The 24,145-nt window shown below is 45.3% G+C and overlaps 1 protein-coding gene across 23 annotated transcripts in view; it reads right to left on the bottom strand.

The window, feature by feature from the left end:
- Tmem164 (transmembrane protein 164) overlaps positions 1-24,145 on the bottom strand; it is a 201,862-nt gene that overhangs the window by 55,456 nt on the left and 122,261 nt on the right. For all 23 annotated transcript variants that reach the window (XR_015646390.1, NM_001434313.1, XM_087600448.1 and 20 more), the window contains 1 exon segment: positions 18,112-18,190. Coding sequence is in view for 22 of the 23 variants with exons in the window: in NM_001434313.1 (NP_001421242.1) it covers positions 18,112-18,190 (79 nt within the window). In the remaining variant the exon portion in view is untranslated.

Genomic DNA, 24,145 nt, shown 5'->3' with positions numbered 1-24,145 from the left:
ACTCAGGAAATCTAGTATGGATGAATTAGAAAGGATCAGGAGGTGACACTGGCAGGTTTTGATCACTAGCTAAATGGCAGTTGGGGCTGTGAAGAGTTAAGAGTCACAGGCCAACTTTAGATCTCTGGCCTGGCTGATAAACTAATTACCCAATGGAATCAGAAACTTTGACAAGGATGAAAGTTTGAACATAAGAAAGAGAGCGACAAGTTTGGCTCCTGACAATGAGTCCATCTCATCTTCAGTGTCCTACGAAAGAGACAGCTCCATTCCTACTTTTTTTAAAAAAGCCTTCCTCGTATTTTGCACCCATGATGCTCTCCGAAAAGGTGTGGGTGGATCCAGTGTCATGATTGGATCCTAATGCTTTAAATCTACGAATTAAGTCATTGACCGATTCATGATCCAATGGGCTTACTGCAGGGAAGAGGCTCCCCATAGGTATGGTCTTGAAACAATCTATCTTTTCTCTGGCCCCTTTCTTTTGTCTCTCTGCTTCCTGCCATGTGAGAGTGGGCATCTCTGCCCCATTTTTCGATGGTGTGCTTTATCGGACAGCATTGACAATGGATCAAAACCTTTTGAAGTTGTTTCTTCCTCAGATATTTGTCACAGTGACAACAAAACGCAAAACAAAACAAAAACAAACAAACAAAGGAAAAACTGGCCTAATGCAGTTATAATGGCCTAGAAGCTATTTTCAGGTGGAGCAACCTCAGGATGACTCTGTGGAGAGCTGATTCAATATTCTTAGCCACCTAATGCAGGCCCCTGCCAGATTTCCTTTTACCAAGACCCCTAGTGCGTCAAATGAGCCTTGTACCCACATTTAATATGATGTATTACAAAGGTGGGGGAGAGTTGTACACTGGAACATACAATAGAGATGAATGTAGTCAACACCTACCCAACAGGCTCACCCCACATGGGCTAAGCTTTGTCCTCTGTATGCGCAGTGGTTGCTGACGTGCGGCTGGGCCTGTGATGGAGACATCTTAAAAGCCCATCTTTATCTCAGTGCAACAGCCATCACTTAGGGGAGAGTTCTGAGCAGGTACTGAATCTAGTGGGTGGATCTGACCTAGCAGAAAATTCTAGAGTCTAAAGAGTGACCTGTCAACTTCTACTCTTTCCAAGTTGCAGGTCCAAACCTTCACAGCCTGAGGGATCCTTTAGGAAGAAACTTCTGGACCATGGCCCCGCCCCCAATCTTGCAGGAACTGAAAAATTAACCACATGGACACACTAAACCAAAGTGCTATTTAAACGTAACATACATGGCCCTGTTAGGCGCGGAGTACAAACTGAATTCCTGGTGAGCTGTGAGCAAGGGGAAACCAACTCCTGGATCATTTGAAGCAATGAGGCTTAACGTTCATTCTATGTCAGCCATTGTGAAGGCGGAGATTCAATCTTCCATGGCACGATGGCTGATTAAAACACAGTTTTCTGGATACCAGTCTACAGTTTTGGATCCAGTAGGTCTGAGGAGTGACCTCCAATCTGGAATCCGAGAACCTGCATTGTTATCAGGTCCCCTGCTTCAGAAACTGCTGCTGCTGCTGCTGCTGCCACTACACTGTTGCCAGGAAGTTGTAGGAAGTGCAAGCAGGCTCTTCCGACCTGCTTCCTAGGACTCAAACCCTGGAGGTAGGGGTGGACTCCACAATTCCTACTTAAGTAACAAGCACCTCGGGGTGATGGAAAACTTGGGGTTTGTCAGTGGACAAGACAGGAGATCCACTCAAGTAGGGAGAGCCCTGGAGCCTGAAGATATCCTGGGGGAAAGGCACCAGTAAAGGAGCAAAGAATTTGGCCAGGTGGGAACCTGAAATGGTGCTAAAATTAAGGCAGAAAACCCTTGACTTAAGTTTTTGTTCCCACAAAACCCCAGCGACATTCTTCGCAGGGAAAATTCAATGGCCTTCAGAGACTCTCCTACCTTCCCTATTGTGTAAGGCTCAGTCATTGGCCACAGTTTACATTTTACTACTCGGCTCCCCTTCCCCAACTCACCCCCAACTCATGACATTCTGTGTGTGTTCTTAAGTCTTTTCTCTGGCCTTGTCCAACCAGAAAAACAGAGTCAAGAAGCCCAAGTGATAAGAACTTTCCCAGAACCGTAAGGTTTGCCAGCCTGGATGGGTGCAATGGGCTCACCTGGGCAGAGAAGCGGGAGACTCAACCCGGACCCTGAGGTGAATGACCTTTGGGTCAATGTTGAGGCAAACAAAGAGCTTTGGTTCTAGTGGGTCCTGGAAACCAACTCGCAGAGGGCCTGGGCCTCAATTTTCATGTTGCTGACGAAGCTGCAAGCCAACTGGAGAGGTATCGTTTCCAGATCACAGGACACCAGGGTTCTTAAACCCTAGTCTCCTGAAATGTACCCAAGGGCTGTTGAATAGTTAACACCTGAAAACAACCACTTCTTCACTAGAAAAGACCCTCTTTGCCAATTCTGAAGCTAGAGCGCCCTCTAGTGTATACAAGGGGGATTTCCTGCAGCCTAGAGACCAGGCAAAGAGGGGTCAGGAACGAGGAGAATATTTAGAAAAGACAGCTCTTGTTTTCTACATTTATGTTTGAAAAACATAAAATAAAGAGCAAACAATTACAAAATGTATCAAAGTTAAAAGAAATCATCAAAATATCTATACTGTTTTGCAGCCCAGGTATGTTCATAAATGCATGCTATAAGATTTATCAGCAAATCTGACAAATCACCCGAATTTCAAAGTGCTGACTGGCACTGGCAGTATATGGAGGAGGCTGCAGCAATTTTGATGGAACAGGAAGCAGACTGTGTTGGCCAGTGACAACCAAGGCACAGACATAGTTAACAGACTAGACACCTAGTGCTTGGCACAGTGCCTGTGGCCCTCTGTGTCACTCTCTTTCAAGGTCCCATTCTTGCAGGTCACACGTCACCACTGCTCCCTTCAGGGTCACTGTGAACTTCACCCTAGACTAGAGGCCTTCCTTTCACCCTGCCCTCTTTCCTAACAGCATTCAGGGGGGTTTCAACATCCTTGTGGGTGCCTCTTGCATGGCCCTTGCTTTGTGTCATCTTGACCCTCCACAGGTCTGCTGCACTTTGTTACTCACAACCCTGCCCTCTGTCGTCACACCTATGGGCTCCACCTCTGAGAGGATAATCTGACCACAACCTCTGAAGAGTTCACTTTTCATATCCGCATTCTTACAGGGCATGGGCCGCTAGACTTCCTTATAAACTACTGATCCCCTTGCTGTCCTCAATACACACACACACACACACACACACACACACACACACACACACACGCTGTACCTACTTTTTCCTCTGCTCTCTCCTGGCCTCCCTTCTGTTCAGCCCTACTTTGACCTTTTTGACTGTAACCCCTGGCTAGTGCCCTTAAACTTGATCTAGTGGGCAGGAGGAGCTTCTCGTACCTCTCCTCACAGTAGGTGATTCCCAAGGCATCCCATGCTAAGGGTGGGAGATGAAGAAACTGTGGATACTCAACTTTATTGGGTTGGTAGGCAGGGTCTTTGTACACTGACCACCAGAAACCATCCTCATACTCCTGAACTAACTAGCCCACCACTGCCTAGGCAACAGGCACCATTAAAAACATTCTTCACATACGATGCCATGTAATGCTCATTACAATCCTGTAACGGAAGAGCACTATTCTTATTTTGCAAAGAAACGGGTGTGCAGTGAAGTTACTGAACTTGGCTGATCTCAGAACGTGCACTACGCTGTGGAGCATGCGGTTCTATCATGTGCCTGTCAGGACAGCCAGTCTCTGGACAGACAGACCTGTACACCTTCGCTCTACTCAGTGCCTTCTCAGTGCCTCTGACAGGATGGGAGGTAAGACAGGACCTGCTTTAGCTAGAACCACCTTCCATTCTCTGGCTGTTCTTCCAGGGGACCCAAGTTTCCAGCACCCAACTGCCTACCTGCAATTGCAGTTACAGAGAGCATCCAATGCCCTCTTCTGGATTCCACAGGCACTTGATATGCATGCGATGTATAGACAGACAGGCAGGCAAAACATTCATATACACAAAAATAAGAAAATAAAATAAAAATCATCTTCAAAAGAATTCTATGAGATAGCTCATTTGGTAAGATGACGGCTTTAAGAACCCATATGTAAAAAATATCAGGGATTCACTGTTCTGCTAAGATTCCTAGAGATATTCTGCTATACTTAGAGGTCAGTGCCTTGCTCAGCCATCATCGGAGAAGCTTTCGCCTGCAGCAGACGGGGACAGATACAGAGACCCACAGCTGGATAATGTGCAAAGAATGAGAGATTTTAGAATAGTCCTAAAAGAGATGTTTCCATCAAATCCCTCTTCTTATGTGGCTCAGGCAACGCAATGGAAGAGGGACCCTTTGTCAAAACCTAAAGTGGATGGCACCTAAGGAACACTAGAGAACAACACCTCTGGCCTACACACACATCCATTGTGTATGAGCCAGCTCACAGACATTCATCCATGTACACATGAACATAGACACAAAACAAGCCTACCTACGGACCGTGTTCAAAGAACCTAGACTCCTTCCATTTCCTCACCGCCTCGTCCTCTTGCCATTGTCATTTCCCATGCAGCATCTCAGCAAGTGTCATAACCTTAGAACTCACTGACTCCTGCTTCTCCTGAATGCCATCAAAGCTCTCTCACACTACTCACCTTGTCATGGGATTTGAACTGACCCAGTCCCGGGGAAAGGAGGAGAGAATGGGAGGAAGGGAGGAAAATGAGAGCAGAGAAGAGGAAACTGGGAGTGCTGTGAAGGGAAACCTGTTCATTGGTTCTTTGATGCTCATAGACGCTCGCCCCCACTCTTCATTTCCCATCTTCCCCAGAGATCTGATTTTGCAGAGCTTCTCAGATAGTATGTGCTTTAGTTACTGCTATTCAAGTGAACTTTCTACTGCTTCAGGACTACTGCAACTCATCTGTCCCCTTTTGCTCCAAGCCTTCCTACAATCTCCTGACAGCATTTTTTTCTTTGTCCACCTTTTCAGGGTTGCTTTATCCCAAGGTTCTTCTGCCCCCTCAGCTACCTAGCCCCCTTGGATGACCTCATCCATTACAAAGCTTCTACCACTATTTCTACAGCAACGGCACTGAAGTCAACCCCTTCCCAGAATTCCCCAAACAGTTCTAGAACTTTCTATCCTGCTGTCTCCAAGACAACTCAGCCTGAACAGGTTAGAAGGAAGCACTCAAGCTCAACCATGTCCTTTCTGCTACAAATTGAACATGTATCCCCTAAATTCATGTTGCAACCTCACTGCCAATGTGATGGTTTGAGAAGGTGGGGCATTACAGGGTAGAGCTCTTATAAATGGGATCAGCAACCTTATAAAATGGGTCAAAAAGGACCTATTCATCTGTGGCACATTCATGGATGTGTGGATGTAGACAGACAGCAGCACCCATAAAGAAAAGAGCCCTCACCAGATTGCTATACCTGGATCTTGGGTTTCCCTGCCTCCGGAATGGTATTTTTGTTACAGCACTCAGAAAAAAGTCATTTCCTAAAATATGTGCCTACCTTCTGTGCCTTCTCTGTTAGTGGTCCGGTCACCTAAGCCCAAATCCTAGAAGACTTGTGGACTTCATTGTCACCCTCACTTCCACAGCATTTCAAACATTAAAAAATGTTAGCTTAATGTTTACTATTTATTTAGTGATTTAAAACAAATATCCAAACTTTAGCTCCTGAGATTAAAAATGTGTGACTGCTGCCACCTGGTGGTGAAACACAAAGAGACACGGCCCTCGCTGGGGTGAAGGCTACTCTCAATACACATACTAAAGTGCAAGGGAAAAGGCACTTAAAGGAAAGTGTGCTTTCCACTTGCCTCAGTGAGACATATCTCGGGAACAAAAGGCAGCACCCCTAAGCTAATTTATAAAGGGAGGGGCTGGAGTTCATAGGGTTATAGAGGGAAAATTGGGGTGTGTGTGTGTGTGTGTGTGTGTGTGTGTGTGTGTGTGTGTGTGTGTGTATGTGTCAGGAGGGTAGGGGGCTGAGTGGTTGGAGAACAGCAGATCGGTTGCTTCCAAACGACTAAGTAACGGGTCAGAGTCTGAGTAACGGGAAACAGGATCAAGCTAAGTAAGGTCAGACTGTAAGTGATCTTTCACATCATGTGAAGGAATGAGAAAGTACAGTAAGAATCCTAAAGTGAGAGTTACACACAGTGGACAAATCTTATCCAAGCTGCTTGTTCTGATGATATGGTGGACAGAGATGGTGGATGGCAGGAAGGGTATTGGGGGGAGCTGGGATGCAAGGGAGCAAACAAAGTGACCCCCACCTTAGAGGATGAGAAACTGCACTAGGCTGGAGGACTGAGGTGGGGAGGAAGGGCCAAAAGGGGCTAGAACTGTAGAGGCGTTTAAAGTCAGAACTTCTGAAGTGCTCAGTGGAGAACACGAAGCAATGGCGGTCGCTGAACTGGAGGGTCCATGGAGGACAAGGAACAAGAACAGGTTAGGACGAGGGGCCTGAACATACGGAGTTGGATGCTGGCCATATTCTTTTGAAGTGCTCCCAGGATGCACTGCCTGTCCACAGGAAACTAGCCTCAGGATGAGCAAAGCCGAGGAAGCCAAGCAGCAAGTTCAACAGGAGCCAGAGAGCCAGGAGATGTGAGCATCTGGCCCTGGGGAGAAATCAGCATCTCAAAGAAGGAAGCAGAAGCTGCTAAATCCACTGCTAATCACGAAATCTGTCCCTGCAGGGTTTTGTGGCTTTAGAATTGATCAAGGCATAATCCTTATCCCCGGAGCCCACAGTCTAGTAAAGAGAGACATATATAAATTCATGAGAGGCAAAAGAATTAGTGGTGAATAAAAATCGCCCTAGTAAGGGGAAACCACTGCATTGACCCGATGCTGGGGTAAGGACTTGTCATGCACATCAGCTCTGGGGATCCTCATGACAATCAAGAAAGTAGGTCCTAGTACTACCCTAGCTTGCAAGTGACAAAGACAAAGAGACCTCAAAGCTCTAGGTCCTATGTCATAGCCTCCTAGCAATTGGCAATATCAACTTTTTTGAACCCACAGCCCCAAATCCAGTGTATGGTGTCCAGAAACCAGCTTGCCTGCTCCTGTTCAAGTGCCTGAATAAACTCCAGAAGGTACCCCTTAGGTTTTGGCGCCATGGACCCTGACCCTTGGGGCAGTTGAAGAAGTATAACTATTCCTCTCTCTCAGAATGAGTGTGTGTGTGTGTCTGTGTGTGTGTGCGTGTACATTCCCCCACAGATAAATTCCTACATATTTATATAACACTATGAAGAAGGAAAAGACTTCTTAACACAACCCAAAATCCAGGAGCTAATGAAATAAAAGCAGATCAATTAAAATTACAAAGAAAATTTGCATGATCAAAACCACAAAAGACGAATGCATTTTTGAGCCACCTGCAGCAACAGTAATATAAGAGGAGATCAGTGATTTACATTAAGGAAAATATGCCTGACTACTGTAGAAACTGGTTTGTTGCTGGCATTCAATAACTGACTGAAACACTTCATTTTTCTTACAGTTAATGCGGATGATTGTACTTTTTTTTTTCTTTCAAGGTTGTGGGCCCCAGGCGGGTTAGAGTCCCGTAAGTCTAGTGTACATGTGGAGATTAAATGAGATCAAGATTCTGTAAGTAAAAGTAAAAAGAAAATATGCAACGCAGACGATATAAGTTGGCTTAGAAGATGCATCCTCTATTCTGTGTATGTGCCTGTGCGTGAATACCATCTGAGCACAGCCTTCACCCATTCATGCTGCTCTCAAACCCATAACAAAGGAAACCTCCCTGTCCTTCAGGGGCTTCTGGGAAAAGAGACTGCAAAAGACACCTGCTCAGCAGCCTGTGAGGAGGACGACACAGGAGGGAAGGAGGCAGCCAAGGGAGTGGGAGGGGCGTTTCTGTGGGCACCTTTTCCATGGAGAAGGGCATAGCTGAGGGGAGTTTAAAGAATCTTGTCCAGGCCGAGGGCTGACAGAGAGAAGACTATTCTCAGCAGACGCTGCAGTGTTGCAAACACACACAGACATGAACTGAAAGCTCGGGGACCACAAAGGATTCGGTTATCAGCCAAGGTGACGCTGCGAGGAAGGGACTAAAACAGATGGGGTTGGAGAAAAGTTAGAAGTCAGGTTACCCGGGGTCTTTTTGTCCACTGGGTGCAATGAGAACCACTGTAAGTTTCTAAATAGGGAAATGCTTTAGGAGTAGCTTTAGAATTTATTAGAATGGGGGCAGGGGGTGTTAAGGCGAATGGAAAACCACAGGGAGCCAACTGCCACCACTGAAGGTGATGACTGCCAAAGCTGGATCCCCAAGGGTGGCTCTAGAGATAGCAGGAACTGTTCTAATTATTTTAATAATAGCTATTAGTAATCCCTTATTATACCTAATTCATGAATGAAGGCATTATCAAAGGGAAAAAACCACAAGTGTATACAAGGTATGATGCTACTTGAAGTTTCAGGCACCCACCTAGAGAGCCTTGGACTGTCTCCACACCCCACAGATAAATAAGGGAGGAGTACTATATGTTTATATATCACCATGGAGGAAGAAAGGGCCTAACACAACTCAAAAATCCAGCAGCCAAGGAAATTACCCAAAAAATCTGCATAAACTAGAACGCAAACAAAGTCCAAAGACAAATCTGGGGGCCATGTCGGCTAACTCCTAATATGCACGGAGCCATATTGGATTTGGGCCTAGCCGCTTTTTGAACTGCATGGCTCAAAGTGACTAGGTGACTCTGGGCTGTTTGGCCACAGAGACTCACCCCTAAGATGACTGCCTTAAGTCTTAAGATTGTTGAATGAAAGCCTCTCCCATGAATTTACAGCACAGGAAGATAACATTCAAGGGATGCCTCAGCTCCCTTAGCAGATACCTGTTACCTCCTGAATCAACACCCGGTGTCTCCACTGCCTGGCCTGACCTCTTTGCCTCCAGCTATCACTACCTATATCCGCACCTCCCCCTCCTCTGTGTTTCACAAAGGACACTCCCCCTACCTGAAAGCCTTAAAAGCTGTAACGTTCACCCCAATAAACGAGACCTTGACAACAGAACTTTTGCTTGGTCTCCTTCTTCTCTTCACCCCCATTTTGGCCCACAGGTAGAAAGCCTCTTCGGGACCCTGAATAACTGGGTCCCCGCTGGTGGGGACACTAATATCCCCATGTAAAGAGCTACTGACACCCAACTTATCTGAAGACAGAATAGAAAATTGAGCAGGGAGGAAAGGCATGGAGTTCAAAGACTGGGGAAGCAGACGGCAATCCTACACACCTGTAAGAAGGTTCTGGGAGTGTGGCTTAGTGAGAAAGTGCACACAGAAGGTACTGGGTTCTATCTCCAGCATGGAAAAACAGAAAGACTAGAAACATGTCTCTAAAGTGCTCAGCTTCCAAGAAAAGGAAACTGAAAATATAATTGAACCGACTATACTCTTTTGTTTTGTTTTGGTTTGGTTTTAACCTACCAGATAGACAAAAATACAACAATAACAAAGTTGGAGAAACATTGTCTTTGGAATTTGGAAACTCCAAATCTGTGTGGAAACAACCCAAATGCATATCAATGAATAAATTATGGTTCACTCTTGTAACCCCATGTTACTGTGTAAAAAGAAACACCCTCAACCCACAGTCATGAGTTCAAATGACGGATCCGCCATTGACTAAACACCCATTTTCTCCTAAATGAACAGAGGATAACAGGGACACCTCCTGACAAGTTATGTTGGGATCAAACGAGTTAATGTTTGAAGGAATACTCGGCATTACTTATGTTAGAGAAAGTACTGCCTTTTTTATTATACCTTATCATCAATATTATGGACTATTAAGCTGCTGTGAAAAACCAAAGCAAAGAGATAGTGCAAGCCCAGCGGAAACAGTTCTCTAAGCTAAAACGCAGCAACAGCTTCAATGGCAAGAGCAGACCTGCTGTTTTTGAGCCGTTGGCATAAGGAGTAATTTTTTTGATCATTTCCTTGTATAGTTATCCCTTGATATCCAAAGGGCTTGGTTCCAGGAATCCACATAAATACCCAAATAAGCAGTGCTCAAGATGATTACAGAAAATGGAACAGTGTTTGCACATAACGTACACAAACCTTCCACATAATTTAAATCATCTCCAGATAATTTACAATAGCCGATACTATATAAACATTATACTAAACACTGTTATACTATATTGCTTGGGGAACAATAATGAGAAAAAAGTCTGTACATGTTTGGTGCAGACAATTTTTTAAAAAATACTTTCAAGTAATGTTTGACTGAATCCAGGGATGGAGAAGGAAACAGAACCCGGGAGCCAGTGAGATGATGGGTTAGTGGGTAAAGGCCCACTGAGGACCTGAATTTGGTCCTCAGCCTCACCCTCATATGGTAGGAGGAAAGAACCAAATCCAGCAAGTTGTCCTCTGACCTCCACATACATGCCATGACTCAGAGCAGGCACATAAAGAAATGAATGTAGCAGGAGCTGTGGACACAGAAGGACAACTATACAAAAGGAGCAGTGGACCGCTATCTGAAACCCAAAGTGGCTGCTTCCTCTCATGGTAAGGACAGGGGTAGAGAGCATGGAATGGGTAGAAAGGATACTTTTAATATCAGGAGTTTTAAACTTTTAGCTGTTAAACTAAGGTCTGTGAACTGTGTAAAGGAACTTGAAGCAGGGAACAAAATCCACGTGTAAAATAAGCCAGCATTATCTCAAAACTTTCACTGCCTCTTCCGCGTTCAATAAACAGGAGCAACGAATAACGGTTCACAAAGCCTTTTATTCTTGACCTCACCTGCCCCTTGGCTTGGGTCCAGTGTCGTCACACTTAGCCTTCCTCACTCTTAGCCTTGCCACAATGCTATTATATATGACATTGTGTCCACAAGAGTTCATGGCTCCTGAAGCTCTATGTGCCTGGTAAATTCCCACTTAGCCTTCCAATCTCCATGTAAGCATCACCTCCTGGAGGGGATCTCTCTCTCTCTCTCTCTCTCTCTCTCTCTCTCTCTCTCTCTCTCTCTCTCTCTCTCATTCTTCCTTTCTCTGTCCGTCTCTCCCTGTCTGTCTGTCTGTCTGTCTGTCTGTCTGTCTGGCCTGTATGGTCCTGTACTCTTATAAGCGCTTCCCGGCACTCTCCTCCGTTTCACTCTATTCCTGTAACTGATTCTTTTCTCTCAGGGCACAGGCTCACAAAAGCCGAGCGGGAAGTACTGTCTGAACTTCGCTCATTAGCGCACCCCAGTGGCCAGTGGGAAGAGTGTCTGAAAGAAAGCACTAAATACAGAATGAAATGAATGAATGAATGAATGAATGAATGAATGGGTAGGTGGGATCCTGGCAGTTCTTTCTAGACTCTACCTGGAATGACTTTGTTATGTTACTGGGTAAGATGTGAAAAACAGAAAATCGGGGAGGGGGATGAAAAGTGTAAAAGTACAGTCAGCTGTGCTGGGGACAGTCAGGTAGAGCTTTCTAAAAACTAAAAGCTTCTCCCATACACAGGCCTTAAAGCCTGAGTTCAATGCCTGGATCTGACATAAAGATGGAGAGAGAACCACTCCCAAAGATTATTTTCTTGCCTTTATATGCAAATCAGGGCTATGAATGGTGGCCGCAGCCAGCCTCACAGTAACTGACAGGCAAGCTATGAAAATATACAAAATGATGCCAGAATCTTCGGGGGAGAATGTGCCTAAAACAGACCTCTTGGGAAATGGACATCCCAGAGGACTAGAGAAAAGGGCCCTGTGAAGGACACTGTGGAAGCACATTCAGTGAGGAGAACAGGCCAGAAGAAAGGCAGATGTGAAAAGGCCAAAACTAGGTTTCAAAGGGCAGCAGTCAACCATCTCTAATGCAGTAGAGCTTGAATTAGAGAAAGACTGATTTTTACGTTTGGCCAGATCAATGTTGGTGATCTTTGGCGGTGCTAATTCCACGAAGACTCTGGTAAGAAAGTGAATGTCAGATTGCACTGTTGTAAGGAAGGATATTTAATAGAGCTGACTCAGACAGAACAGAAATGTTTTCCAAAAATGCCAATGTTCATAAGGTGATTTCTTGTTGCAAATAATTTTAATAGTGATATATAATATATATGTATATAATAGCCAGGAAGTCAGGGCTATATGCTTTATCGAACATTATGAGGGTTGCCTTAAGAATAATCATATTTTGTGGTTTGTTTAAAAGAGTCAATAGATTGAGAGGCATATATCACACTCAGAATAATAGACGTTCACATGAAGAAGGGAAAAAAACCCATAATACCTGAAGAGTAAAGTTTTGGAAATATTGTTTATGCCATGCATGCTTAGCCTTTTGATAATTTGGCTTTTACAAAATTCATGCGAGAGAACCAAGTCACAAAAAAAAACCCAATTACAAATAAAATTCATAATAAGTAAGTTTATGATTCTGTGCTGAGCTGTGCTCATAACTATCCTTGGACTGGATGAGTCTTTAAAATTTTTTAGATGTTTGAGAAGAAAAAAGAAACAAAGATAGAGCTGAGAAGATCTTGATTGCTTGAAAAACTGGTTGGAGAGAGGGGGGAAGGAGGGAGGGAGGGAGGGAGGGAGGGAAGGAAGGAGGAAGGGGAGGGAAGGAAGGAGGGAGGGAAGGGAAGGAGGGAGGGAGGAAAGGAGGGAGGGAAGGAAGGAGGAAGGGAGGGAAGGAGGGAGGGAAGGAAGGAGGGAGGGGAGGGAAGGAAGAAGGGAGGGAGGAAAGGAGGGAGGGAAGGAAGGAGGGAGGGAAGGGAAGGAGGGAGGGAGGGAAGGAAGGAGGGAGGGGAGGGAAGGAAGGAGGGAGGGAGGAAAGGAGGGAGGGAAGGAAGGAGGGAGGGAAGGAAGGAGGGAGGGGAGGGAAGGAGGGAGGGAAGGGAAGGGAAGGAGGGAGGGAGGAAAGGAGGGAGGGAAGGAAGGAGGGAGGGAAGGGAAGGAGGGAGGGAAGGAAGGAGGGAGGGAAGGAGGGAGGGAAGGAGGGAGGAAGGGAAGGAGGGAGGGAAGGGAAGGAGGGAGGGAGGGAAGGAGGGAGGGAGGGAAGGAGGGAGAGAAGGGAAGGAGGGAGGGAGCGAAGGAAACACTGTTGCCAGGCAGTGGTAACACATGTCTTTAATTCCCAGAAGCAGGTGAATTTCTTGTGAGTTAAAAACCAGTTCAGTCTACAGAGAGAGTTCCAGGAGAGACAGCCATGGCAACATAGAGAAACTCTGTCTCAAAAAACCAAAACCCAAACCCAAACAAACAATGCCCCACACCAACCACACAAACAAACCAAGACCTGATAAAATGAGGTGGTTCTCCAGAGGTGTGGAGGGTACCAAAGGTGTGACTGGCCGCTGTCAGGGCCATGTCTTCTTCTGAGACAGAAGGAGTAGCATCTGAAACAGTGTGGGTAAAGAGGCTAAAGAAGTGGAGAGCAGTATTAAGAGAATTCCCGTATGTTAACTTCTGCTTTTGCAGTCATGGGGGACAGGCAGACTTTTGAGCGTACAAAGAATAGGACGTTTGAATATGGTGGGCAGGACGCTTGAAGAAGGTGGGAAAGGTTTCTACCTGGGCATTACTAAGGGCAATGTGTGGAGGATCTAAACAAAGACAGAGAAGACAGAAAATGGTGCTGACCCTTATGCTGTAATAGAGGACATGAAGCCTCAGTGGCCTTCACCAGAATCACATGATTTTCTCCACTGGGCTAAAGCTGGGAACCCTACAGAGGAACTGGAAATTGGTCCCTGTTAGAGGGGACAGGGGGATATGAGAGTCTCAGGAGCTTGTGAAAGGAAAATTCCAATGACTGGTCATGGTGGTACAAGCTAACTGGGAAGACAAGAAATTGAATGACTTCACAGCCCTAAGAAATGGCCGTAGTAGTTTATTATCTCAGAGCAGTCTTGGGGAAAATCAAGACCTGGTAACTAAAACGAAGGGCATTTGGAAGCTAGGGCAATTAACAGGCCCAAACCTTCAGAAGCTAGGGGTGCAACTAACATGTTCTTCAATACAAGTTCCTCAGAATGCTGACTTACCCTGCAAGAGAAATACTGAGAACCACGGGCCACAGACTTCCGAGAATTTGAGGGAACTGAACAATAACAAGAACAACAAATCAGGCGACTGTAGTGGTCAAAAGGAGAGTAGAGAAGGCTCGGGAAGACAGCTCAGTTGATATTCTGCTGCCTAGTAAATACCAGATACTGAGTTTGATCCTGACTACATAAATCAGGCATGGTGATCTGCAGAGGTGCCTCTCATCTACACTCAGAAGGTGGAGGTCAGAGAATTAGCATGAAGGGAGGAGGAGGAAGCAGGAGAGGGGGAGTTGGTGGTGGAGAGAATGATAAAAGAGAGAGCACATTTCCCTGAAGTGGAGATGAAACAATGAACCTGAGAGGGCAGTGCAGTTACCAGGCAACACACAGGGCAGGGTCCACTGCACAGCCTGGGAGGAACACATAGGAAGCTTGGTTGTGTTGAGAGCTGCTGGCCAGGTGTTTCCTAGAAGGGCAGTTTGATTAGCACCATTCATTCTCTCTACATCAGGTATGCTTCAATCATTCTGCTGTGTCTCCAGGCATACCCCACGAGCATATACAACTGCATTGCACAAGATACAATAGAGAAAAAAACACACACACACACACAAACGTTAACAACAAGGACAAAGACCAAAACAAAGACAAGAATGTTGTGGTTTGCCCTGGAGTTATCTGTATTTTGATGCTAATTCCACTGCCCCAGGACAGCTGCCTAGTCAGTACTCAGGAATTAGGTGACTTCACCAGAACCTTCTCCCCATTGAATTTGTAAAGTACAGGTGAGGGACAGGTACAGGATAGAAGGAGGCCTGTCATTGGAGGAGAAGGAAGGATGGGCGGGAGAGAAGTTTGAAGGAAGAGGAGACTAGAACAGAAAGAGACGAGACAGAGGAGAGGGTGAGAAGCCATGGCAGGTTATGTTAAGGTTCTGCTCTGTGTATTTACAGGTTGTTATTAATGTTCTTAAGGGATGGATGGTACCAGGTTTTGTATGTTTAAGTGGGCAATTATATCTCATCAAATGGGCCAAAGATTATTGTGTTGTGTGTTCTTTTATTTGACTGTTTGAGTGTGGGAAAGTGTGGTGGCTGGAGACACTGGGCTGCCTCGGAGTTGGGATGTGTTTCTGCCAAGATATCCAGCAGATATCTTGGGACACCAAGGTGTGGACCTAGCAGGGTAAAAGACACTATTACTTTTTTATTTTTTATATTTTTACAACAACACAAGAACAACAAACACAAAATAAAAACAAAAAGGAAATTTAGTTCAGGAAACCAAAGGCAAACAGTTGGGAGGAAAGGAAGGGCTAGGCTGGAAATGAACTTTGTAGACAAGAATGGCCATGCGGCCTGGGATGATCTGTAAGAATGGTGGAAATGAGGAAGGAATGGGATTCCCACTTAACACCAGACAGCCCCAGAAACAGGGGCTTCGGGCTCATGCAATCTTCTCTGGAGTTAAAACCACCAAGCATTTCCTAGAGTCCTGAGAACAGAACCCTGAAGCTGTTTTCTTGGTTTTCAAGGGGCTTATCGCTCATCTCTCCAGATGTCTGCCTCCTCCAAAAGGGGGAGAGCCCAAGGCTAAGGACCAAAAGCAACGCTAGCCTTGCTTTGGAAGACGTACAGTATTTTTATCTTCATTCATGCTCGCAATTCCCACACGAACAGCAGATGGCAGCAAAGAGTTAGGGAAGAGAGAGAGAGAGAGAGAGAGAGAGAGAGAGAGAGAGAGAGAGAGAGAGAGAGAGAGAGAGAGAGAGACCCAGTGAAATAGCTCTATACCATCAGGACAGAGAAAGCCGAGTGCCTTCAAGTACTATGGGTTGGTTAGGTGCTCTTACAGGGACCTGCAGTGAAAGGGCCGTGATCCTTCCTGCCTTGTCAGCTAGACCCTCACCACGCTCAGGTAGCAATGAGGGATTAGCATTAAAAGAACAGAGCACCCCTTCTTAAGGTCCTATTTTGCATCTCATGAGTTAGGGGCCTCAGACAATAGCATGTCCTCTAGGGATATACAATTATCTTTCTCGAAATGGTGCAGAAATGAAGAGTTGATCTTTGGAAGCAGAATTTTGTTCCCACACTCCGCTCTGTAGCACTTACTATGCTGTGTTGCAACAGGTCCCCATTCACAACTATGAATGCCTGACACACAGGAGGCGTTCAACACATCCACATTGAATAAATTGTCGAATTGAAGCGGGAAAGAAAGGACACACGGAATGGGATTTCCAGGCTGCTGTGGTAAAGACAAAAACATCTGTCCTTCTAGACAGTATTGTATATGGGAGAAAGCTTTAGTCAGGAAAGGGAGTTTGGCTAGCCTTTGAATTCTAGCTTTGTTCCTTACAGCAATGGACAGAGTATTTAATATGCTTGGCCTTAAATTTCTTGTTCATAGCAGGATCCAAGAACAGACTGTTCAAAAGTGTACATAAACAAAATATGCATAGTACACATATTGTGCAGAGAACAAACAGTCAGGAAAAAGGTAATTACTATTATTTACTGTGACTTATATTACCATTGCTGGTGCTACAGCTTCTCCTCAAGTGGAAGTGAAAGAATATTTAAAAATAGGAAACGAGTAGCCATGAAGACTCAGAATCCCCATTCCTCAGCTCAGCTGCCTCCAAGAATACAGAAACTGACCCAACAGAGGGCTGCAGAGAATCACCCCTATTTACAGGGTTGGCATCCAGGGCTGTCTTCCCCCTAACCCTCGACTTCCACCCCAGAGGGAAGAAGGTACAAAATCCTCTCAATGACAAGCATGTGGATTTGGCCATGAGATGGGTGCAATCAGGACCACTAAGATAGCTATGTATGGGCTGGGTGGCCTGGTTCCATTTGGAATGCATGTAGTCCTTCGGTTTGACTATTGTTAATTAGACCACTGCCTTTGCCACAAGGGACAGAGCTGGGAAACAGCAGGAGTCTCCTGGGTGTAGGAATGTCAGACTTCTCTGGCAGCTTAGTAGAGAAAACAATACTTTAACAGCATGAGACCCCTAGTGGCAACAACAGGTTAAAGCAGCCTCAAAGAAGAGTTTGAAAAGAAAGTTTGGAAAACCGACCTGACAGGCCCAGCAAGTACTACAAAGGTACCAGCGGGTGAGCCCAAGGCCCCGTGTGGCCCCAGGCCATGTTTAAAGTGACAGAAACGGAACTTTGCTGCCTGAAGTACAGTAGGAAAGGGTTTGTCTCCGAGAAAATCCCAGCAAGCTAAACAGACAGGTTCTGGTGGCTGAGTAGAGAGGAAAATCCCCCAGTTCTGGAGGCTTTCAGGATACCACAGAAGGCACAGGAAGGACACCTTTCAGTCTACAGCAGACATCACCAGAGTTTCAGGTTCCTATGCAGACTGTCTCTGCTAGGTCAGTGCCATCTTGGCCACAGTAATGTATGTAGTCATTTCTTATACGGAGGATAATGCTTTCATCTATCTCTTTCTTCAATTCCATAATCTCCTAGGCTGTGTCCTTCACCCTTTCCAGAGCTTCTCTGCTTCTGAGATCACAAACACAAAAGCAAGAACACAAAGTCTCTCTCCTAAGAGATGAAGTACTTTCTTCTCTCCAACTCTCAAGTACACCCTGAGCCAGGGGTAGGCGGAAGCGTAAGAACAACACAGTGCGCTGACTTCCACACAAACCCCGGGACACCAACCAAGACCTGAAAACCCGGGTCCTAAGGCAGGCAGTCAGCAATACCATGCTCAATTCCAAAGGGATGGTTCTTTACCGGTCTCATTCATGCCCACTTCCCCAGTGCCTCGAGATTGACGTTAAGCATGCTGCAGATACTCAGTCAAATTCCACCTCAAGATCCTGGTAGGCACCCAAGAGGGGGTGACTTCTCCAGAGAGAGACAGGCAGACAGGGAGAGGGAGAGGGAGAGGAAGGAGAGGGAGGAAGGGAAGGAGGGAGGGAGAGAGAGAAAAAAAAGAGAGAGAAGAGAGAGCATGGAGATGCCAGAGGCATCTGCTTTACTGGCCTTACCTCCTTTCCAAAGCAGGTAGATGGGGACCACGTAGAGCATTACATGCTGGATGTAGTAAATCTCTAGTTCAAAGGGGAGCTGTGGGGATAAGATGGAGACAGGCGTTTCAGAACAGTCAGCTCATTACACTCAGTTCAGAACCCAGACACCCTTAGCCTGCAGGAGCCACAATGTGGTAACTTCGGCACTTCAACCGTTTACCTCCCTTCACAATTCAAGGAAATAAAAATAACAAAATGAACATACTTTCTCATCTCAACTGACACCTTTCAACTGTATTTTATAGAGATGGTGCATGGAGAACACTCTACTGGTAAAAGTGGATTAAAATTGAATGGACGTTGCACGGAGCTGTGTACTCAAGAGATTCGCCAGGCACACCATTAGTTAATGATGAACTTCAGTGGTTTCTGCAGGGAGGGAAGCTACTTTAACACGGTTGCTATGGAGCTTTCTCAAGTGTTTCTTTAAAAAAATATTTTTAAATCATTAATAAATAATAATGCTGTGCAAAATACATTTGAAGGAGCAACCGTATAGCGCCACTTCTAGAAAGCAGATGGCAGAGAATTTAAAAGAGGATTCCTCATTTGACAAGAACACTCAAAGGAGGATGTAGTAAGTAAACTCATAGACCATGTGAAAAAAAGAAAAACAATCCGAGGTCTGGTCAAGTGCAGATGGATCCAAGAACCCCGGTGGGATACTTGGAAGTCAGTTGAGGGTTTACCCTACTTTAGAGTAACTAATAGAAAGCCGGGCCAATACTGGTATGTTTTTAGCAAAAAAGATCTTCCTTGTCCTCCCAACATCCAGCGTCTTCCTCAAAGCAGAGGTACTTAGAGAATGGAAAGGAATATAAAGACATGCTGAAGGAAATCCTCAAAGAATTACTTTGTTTTAAAGACCAAAGCAAAACAAAAGGACAAACCCCAGTGCCAGACTAACTGGTGCTGGGGTGGGGAGGGGGCAGGCAGGCAGGCAGACAGGTAGGCAGGCAGGTAGGTAGGCAGTAGGTAGGTAGTAGGTAGTAGGTAGGTAGGTAGGTAGGTAGGTAGGTAGGTAGGTAGGTAGTAGGTAGGTAGGTACAGACTCCAAAGCAAGCCCTGGACACAAGAACTCCAGGAACTATGCCAGGTGCTTCCCTCTCCCTTCAGCTTAAGCACAGAATCAAGACTCTGTGCTAATGAGAGCAAACAGTTATGGGGACCCAAAGCACAGGAACCCAAGGCCACCTTGTGCCAAGAGCTGAAACCAAGAGCTGGCGGTGCTCCCAGAATGGCAGCTGGGCCAACTGTGGACCCTGAACACAGACAATGGCTCTGGCTCTTGACTACAGAATTCTACGCTAATGGAAAATTTCCCAGGGGACGAGATGATACACAGCCACTACTTCATGTTCACACAGGAATGTCTAAACCCAGAAAAAGAGATAAGGCTCCAAGTACTTTGTAGAATATGCTACAGCTGGTTATGCCATCTGCTACACAGCATCACTAGCAGAAGGCTGGTATGGTGGCTCCAGTGTGAACCTAATTGATCCCTAACATTCAGAGATGACAGCAATGGTTTTAACTTGGATATTGCTTTATGCTTTTCAAATCTTTTTATACCATGTCCCATTTAATCTGTCCCCTGTGACAGACGAGGAACCCAAGGCATAGAGGTGGGGGGAAAAAGTTAACTTAATTATTTCAATGAGATCACCCCAAATCAGACAAGGAGAAAAATATCCCAGGGAGACTCAGCTCTCTGGGTCCAATCATAACACTGCCTCACACCTCGGATCCCAGCACTGGGGAGGCAGAGACGGGTGAATCTGAGTTTGAGGCCAGCCTGGTCTACAGAATGAGTTCCAGGAATGCCAAGGCTACACGGAAAAATCAAAACAAATAAAAAGTCTTTGAGACCAGGCTGCCGTTCCTGTTTTAGCATTGAACATAAAACCAGATCAAGGCCATGTGTTCAACAGTACCACATGACTTCCCATGGCGGTCCGCTGCCCACCTGCACCGTGTACCCATGTGCTTAAACGTCCTACCAAGTAAAGCATCCATCTGTGTGCCCTGGGAGGCGGCTGAGCACAGGGGTTCTAAGTCTCTTATGTCTCTGTTCTACATTCGACTCTGCTACTCAACACACCTGTCCTCGAGAACAAGTCGCCTAACCTTTCCACCAAGTTCCAACTTTCGTAAAATGAAAATATATAGTCAGGCTCCTCTCAGGATCTTTGGTGGACTGGTTTCAAGACCCCGCTACCACATACCAAAATCTGAGGCTGCTCAAGTACCTCAGTAAAAAGTAGTACAGCCTTTGCGTGTAACCTATGACATTTTAGGGATGGGGGAGTTTCTGTTCCCTTTGTTTTTACTTTTTCTGCATTATACAGGTGTTTTGCCTGCATGTATGTCTGTGTACCATATGTGTACTACAAAGGTCAGAAAGGGTCATATGATCTCCTGGAATTGGAATTACAGGTTGCTGTGAGCTGTCTTGTGGTTGCCGGGAATTGAATTCAGGACCTCTGGAAGAGCAGTCAATGCCCTTAACCACTGAGCCATCTCTCCAGTCCCTCTTAGTTACCAATTTGCCTATGTATTTTATGCGTGTGTGTGTGTGTGTGTGTGTGTGTGTGTGTGTGTGTGTGTGTGTATGTATGTGTGTGTACACCATTGCAGTGCCACAGAGACAAGAGGGCACTGGGTCCTCTGGAAAGAGTGTTACAAGTGGCTGTGAGCTGCCTGATGTAGATCTGAACCCGGGTCCTCTCCAAGGGCAGCATATGCTCTTAACTACTAAGCCACCTCTCCAGTATCTGCCTAGGTATTTTTTTTAAACAAATGTTCATTTATTATATATGAGTACACTGTAGCTGTCTTCAGATACACCAGAAGAGGGCATCAAATCTCTTTACAGATGGTTGTGAGCCACCATGTGGTTGCTGGGAATTGAACTCAGGACCTCTGGAAGAGTAGTCGGGTGCTCTTAACCGCTGAGCCATCTCTCCAGCCCCTGCCTAGGTATTTTAAACCACGCTTGGTCACATGCCTCTGGAGACAACTAAGAATGCAGGCTACGTGTTTACATCACAGTGTCATGGTACAACATCAACAGTGGGAAGCCATTGTTAAGCTCTACACAGGTGAGTTATCCCTAATACAAATGTAAATCTTTAAAAATAGATCCCGTAATGTGTTGTACAAGGAATAATAACAACAACAAAATGTGTTACATGTTCAGGAGATGCTAACACTTCACATACACTCAATCCAGTTGGTGAATCTGTGAATGCAGAATCCGTGTTGGACAAACCTGTGGCTGAAGAACTCTCTCTCTCCTGCTCACTACCTCTCCGAAAGCCTGCACGAGAAGGTGTTGATGCAGAAGGCCACTGTTTTCAACCAGAATAGTAATAGTCACAGTAAATATGAGTGCGGGAATGGGACTAGAAAATATCTCTCCCCACTTGTCCCTCTAGATGGTTACATGGCCTGTGTTCAAATGATTGTTTCCTTCACAGCCTGTTATATATATACACTGCCATCCCAGCACACGTTAGGGATAAGGAGAGAAAGGAAGAAGAGTGCTACAAGGCCATCATATAAGTAGCAGGAAAAAGGGAGCAAACACGCACACGCGCGCGCGCGCGCACACACACACACACACCGCAACAAAAAAGAAGAGAGCCAAAAGTAAGCTGAGAATCCAGCACTTATCACTTAATAGTAAATTATACTTACTAAGCCCTTCTATTAAGCACTAAGTGATGTATTAAATAAACATTTCTGCATTATTATAGCATTTAATTAGTGCAAATTTCCCATGGAGTAGTTAGACGTGAGGAAATGGTTAGACACATTTGACAGATAATAAAAACTTAATAGCTCTTTTTCAGCCACAAGAATCCTGGGGCTGCAGTCACGACCTTCTTACAAAGATGTAACTCAGAGTCAAGAGCAGTGTTTTAAAAAATGGTTTTAAACAAAACAGATTGTTAACATTTTTCTTCTCACTTCCAAGTCAAGATAATTTTTAACATGAAAAGGAAAATTATCTGTTTTTTTGGAGTAGGACAGCACAAAACACTAGAAACAGACCCTGTCCATAGCAAGGTTCAAAACCTTCTTCTTCCCATCTGCAAACCTGGTGGTCACACTATCATGTTCTGCTTTGGAGGCCTAGCTCATTGCATCACTAACAGTCGCTAAAAGGTGGCCTAGACACCTGGGTCACCTGAATTCCAACTTCCCTATGGCTTTGTTTCTCTCTCTCATCTGTCTCATTTCTCGTCCCTTCCCAGTCACTGAAATCCTCCTCTATTCCCCTACCCATCGCTAGTGTGATCCCTCATGTCTCCAACCTCTTCTCTGGATAATCCAATCCCTTCCTGCTTTAACAAGTATGCCAGTAGCTTCAAGAAGATGTCATTGTCCTCACAGCCCTCTCAAATGATGGTGAACCCTCCTGCCTTAGGCTATTCCGTGTTCCTCATCTAGAAGAGCTACAGGAATGTGGGTCTAGCCTGCAAGACAGTTGGAGAAGGTGAGAAGAGGTGGAAATAAGTCAAGAGGTCAACACAGATGACTAGGTTATAAAACGGGCAAACGTGCTGGATGAAATTCTAAAATGCAGAGAACTCATAACGCCGGATGCCCTACACCTTGCAGAAACTATTCTCTTTCAAGAAGTTCAAATGCATAGAGGGATGAAAACTATAACTAAGTGGCTGTGACGATATACAGACATAACTGTTAACTCTGGGAAAACCTAAATATAATTATAGACTGAAAGTGGACTGAGGGAAGAGGAAACAGCAAGAGGGACAAAAGGCACTAGACAGAAGACAGGAAGCAGGCTGGAGGACACAGGCCCAAAGCACAGAGCAAAGTGCTAGCTTTAGGCTACCAGGAGGTAAGGAAAGGCCGACAGGGGTAAGAATAACTGCAGGCGGGCTATATGGTGTGTGTTGAAAGAGCTCACTCCATCCTTTGGGAGCTTGGCGTTACTCAGACAGTTATATGCATAGGGCTGGCAAGATTGCTCTGCAGATAAAAATGCTTGCTTTCTAAGCCTGATGACATGATTTTAATCCCCAGATCCCATGGTGGAAGAACACACCAACTCCTGAAAACTGTCCTCTGACCTACACACACACACACACACACACACACACACACACACACACACACACACACCTCCAACCCCATACACACATACCAAAAAAAACCTATAATTTTCTGGCAAGAGAATCTATGGGGGGGGGCGGGAAGAGGGTAGATGGGGAGGGGAATGCCCTTATAGAAGAAGGGATGGGGAGAGGATAGGGGGCTTACGCCGGGGAAGCTGGGAAAGGGAATAACATTTGAAATATAAATTTAAAAAATCCAATAAAAAAAAGAATCCATGTCTGATGGCAGGATGTTACAAAAGTTAATCCGTAGCCCTTTAAAATGGAAAGGACACAGTTACAGGTATGACTACGCCTAGCATTGTTCCTTCCAGTAACATTTGGCTTTGGAACAGTTTGTCTTCATTAACTAGTCACAGGCTTTATGTGGCAAAGTGAGGCTACAATATCCTTGGAACTAAATATTATCTGTTAGAGGAGTCACAAAAGGAAGTCCCACAACCTAGATAACCATCCCAAAGAGCTAGTTAAATAAGTGGTAGTACTTTCATGAATGGAGCACTAAAATTAAGGAAACCCTTATAATATCCAGAATGTGGGCTGTCCCATAAAGTAATTATACAAAGCCATATCCTGAAGGAAGAAGAGGGTGATGTGTCCTTAGCATGAGAATAAACAAATCAATAAAAACTAAAGACATAGAATAATCAAACCAATGCTTAAAACTGACTAGCCTGGAGGGGGGGCAGGGAGAGAGGGAGAGACAGAGACAGTCAGAGACAGACAGAGAGAGACAGAGAGAGAATATGCACACAGCACACAAGTGAACAAAGACCAGGAAAAGAGTTAGGTGTCATCCTTTAAGACTATTCACCCTCTGCCCTTGAGACAGTGTCTGGCTGGAC

The sequence above is a fragment of the Rattus norvegicus genome, chromosome X (genome assembly GCF_021556685.1).
Source record: "Rattus norvegicus strain SHRSP/BbbUtx chromosome X, alternate assembly SHRSP_T2T, whole genome shotgun sequence".
NCBI classification, from domain to species: Eukaryota; Metazoa; Chordata; class Mammalia; order Rodentia; family Muridae; genus Rattus; species Rattus norvegicus.
Note: the sequence above shows the minus strand (reverse complement) of the source record. Positions and strands in the feature narration are given on the sequence as shown.